The sequence below is a fragment of the Buceros rhinoceros genome, unplaced genomic scaffold (assembly GCF_000710305.1).
Source record: "Buceros rhinoceros silvestris isolate BGI_N320 unplaced genomic scaffold, ASM71030v1 scaffold24525, whole genome shotgun sequence".
Lineage (NCBI taxonomy): Eukaryota > Metazoa > Chordata > Aves > Bucerotiformes > Bucerotidae > Buceros > Buceros rhinoceros.
In genome coordinates, this window is record NW_010413733.1 from 19,916 (window position 1) to 20,694 (window position 779).

Genomic DNA, 779 nt, shown 5'->3' on the forward strand with positions numbered 1-779 from the left:
AAACCCCATCTCCCGCGGCAGAGGCGTGCGCTGACACTGCTGCCATGATCACGAGTCCTATTTAATTACGGGAGCTCGTACGAAGTTTCTCAGTGTTCTTGACGCGCGTCTGGTTGTCTGCCACGCTGGCAGCAGGAACTGCAGCAAGTCCTTTGTCTTCGCTCTCGCTCCCTGTCCCCAAGTTTCACTCACTCTAATCCTGTCCTGACCGCGGTTCCACTGCAGGGCGGCGGGCACAGCCCCCAGAGTGGCCGGGAGGCAGGAGGGCTGAGCTCCTCAGGCTGAGCAGGAACCAGGGGAATGTGAACCAGGGTCCACTTCAGGTGGTGAAGGAGACGGTTCAGAGCCGGAGTCTGATGGCTCGGCCCGGTCCGGGTGCTGCAGAGTGAGATTTCAGAGAGAACTTGCCTTGCTGCACCTTCATCTCCGGTGCACCTGACGGGATGAGTGTTTAGGCAATAAAAACGCCAGCCCAAACCCAAACAAAACCCAACAGCCGGAACGCGAGAGCTCACCCCCCCCACCCGCGCAGGGTTCCCTCCCAAGCGAGCCCTGCCCTTTGGGCACCTCCTTGGTTCTACCTCTGCCCGTTTCGGCCCTGCGGAAGGTAAATAGTCCGGCGGCTGCGGCTCCTCCCGTGGTCCCAAGGCTGCGCGGGGGGAGGTGGGGTCGCGCCTCCCGGGTGGGACTTGCGTGTGTGGGTGATGCTGGTCGCTGACTGCGCTGCCTTTCCCCTTCTCCCCAGGGTATGGACAAGACTTGAGCGGGTTTGGACAAGG

At 61.7% G+C, this 779-nt stretch overlaps 1 protein-coding gene across 1 annotated transcript in view; it reads left to right on the forward strand.

Moving 5' to 3' along the window:
• DAZAP1 (DAZ associated protein 1) overlaps positions 1-776 on the forward strand; it is a gene marked incomplete at both ends in the record, with an annotated part of 16,584 nt that extends 15,808 nt beyond the window's left edge. The window contains one exon of the mRNA XM_010136873.1: positions 746-776. Within this exon, the coding sequence (XP_010135175.1) occupies positions 746-776 (31 nt within the window). The remainder of the gene's footprint in view (positions 1-745) is intronic.
• Positions 777-779: the final 3 nt, after the last annotated feature.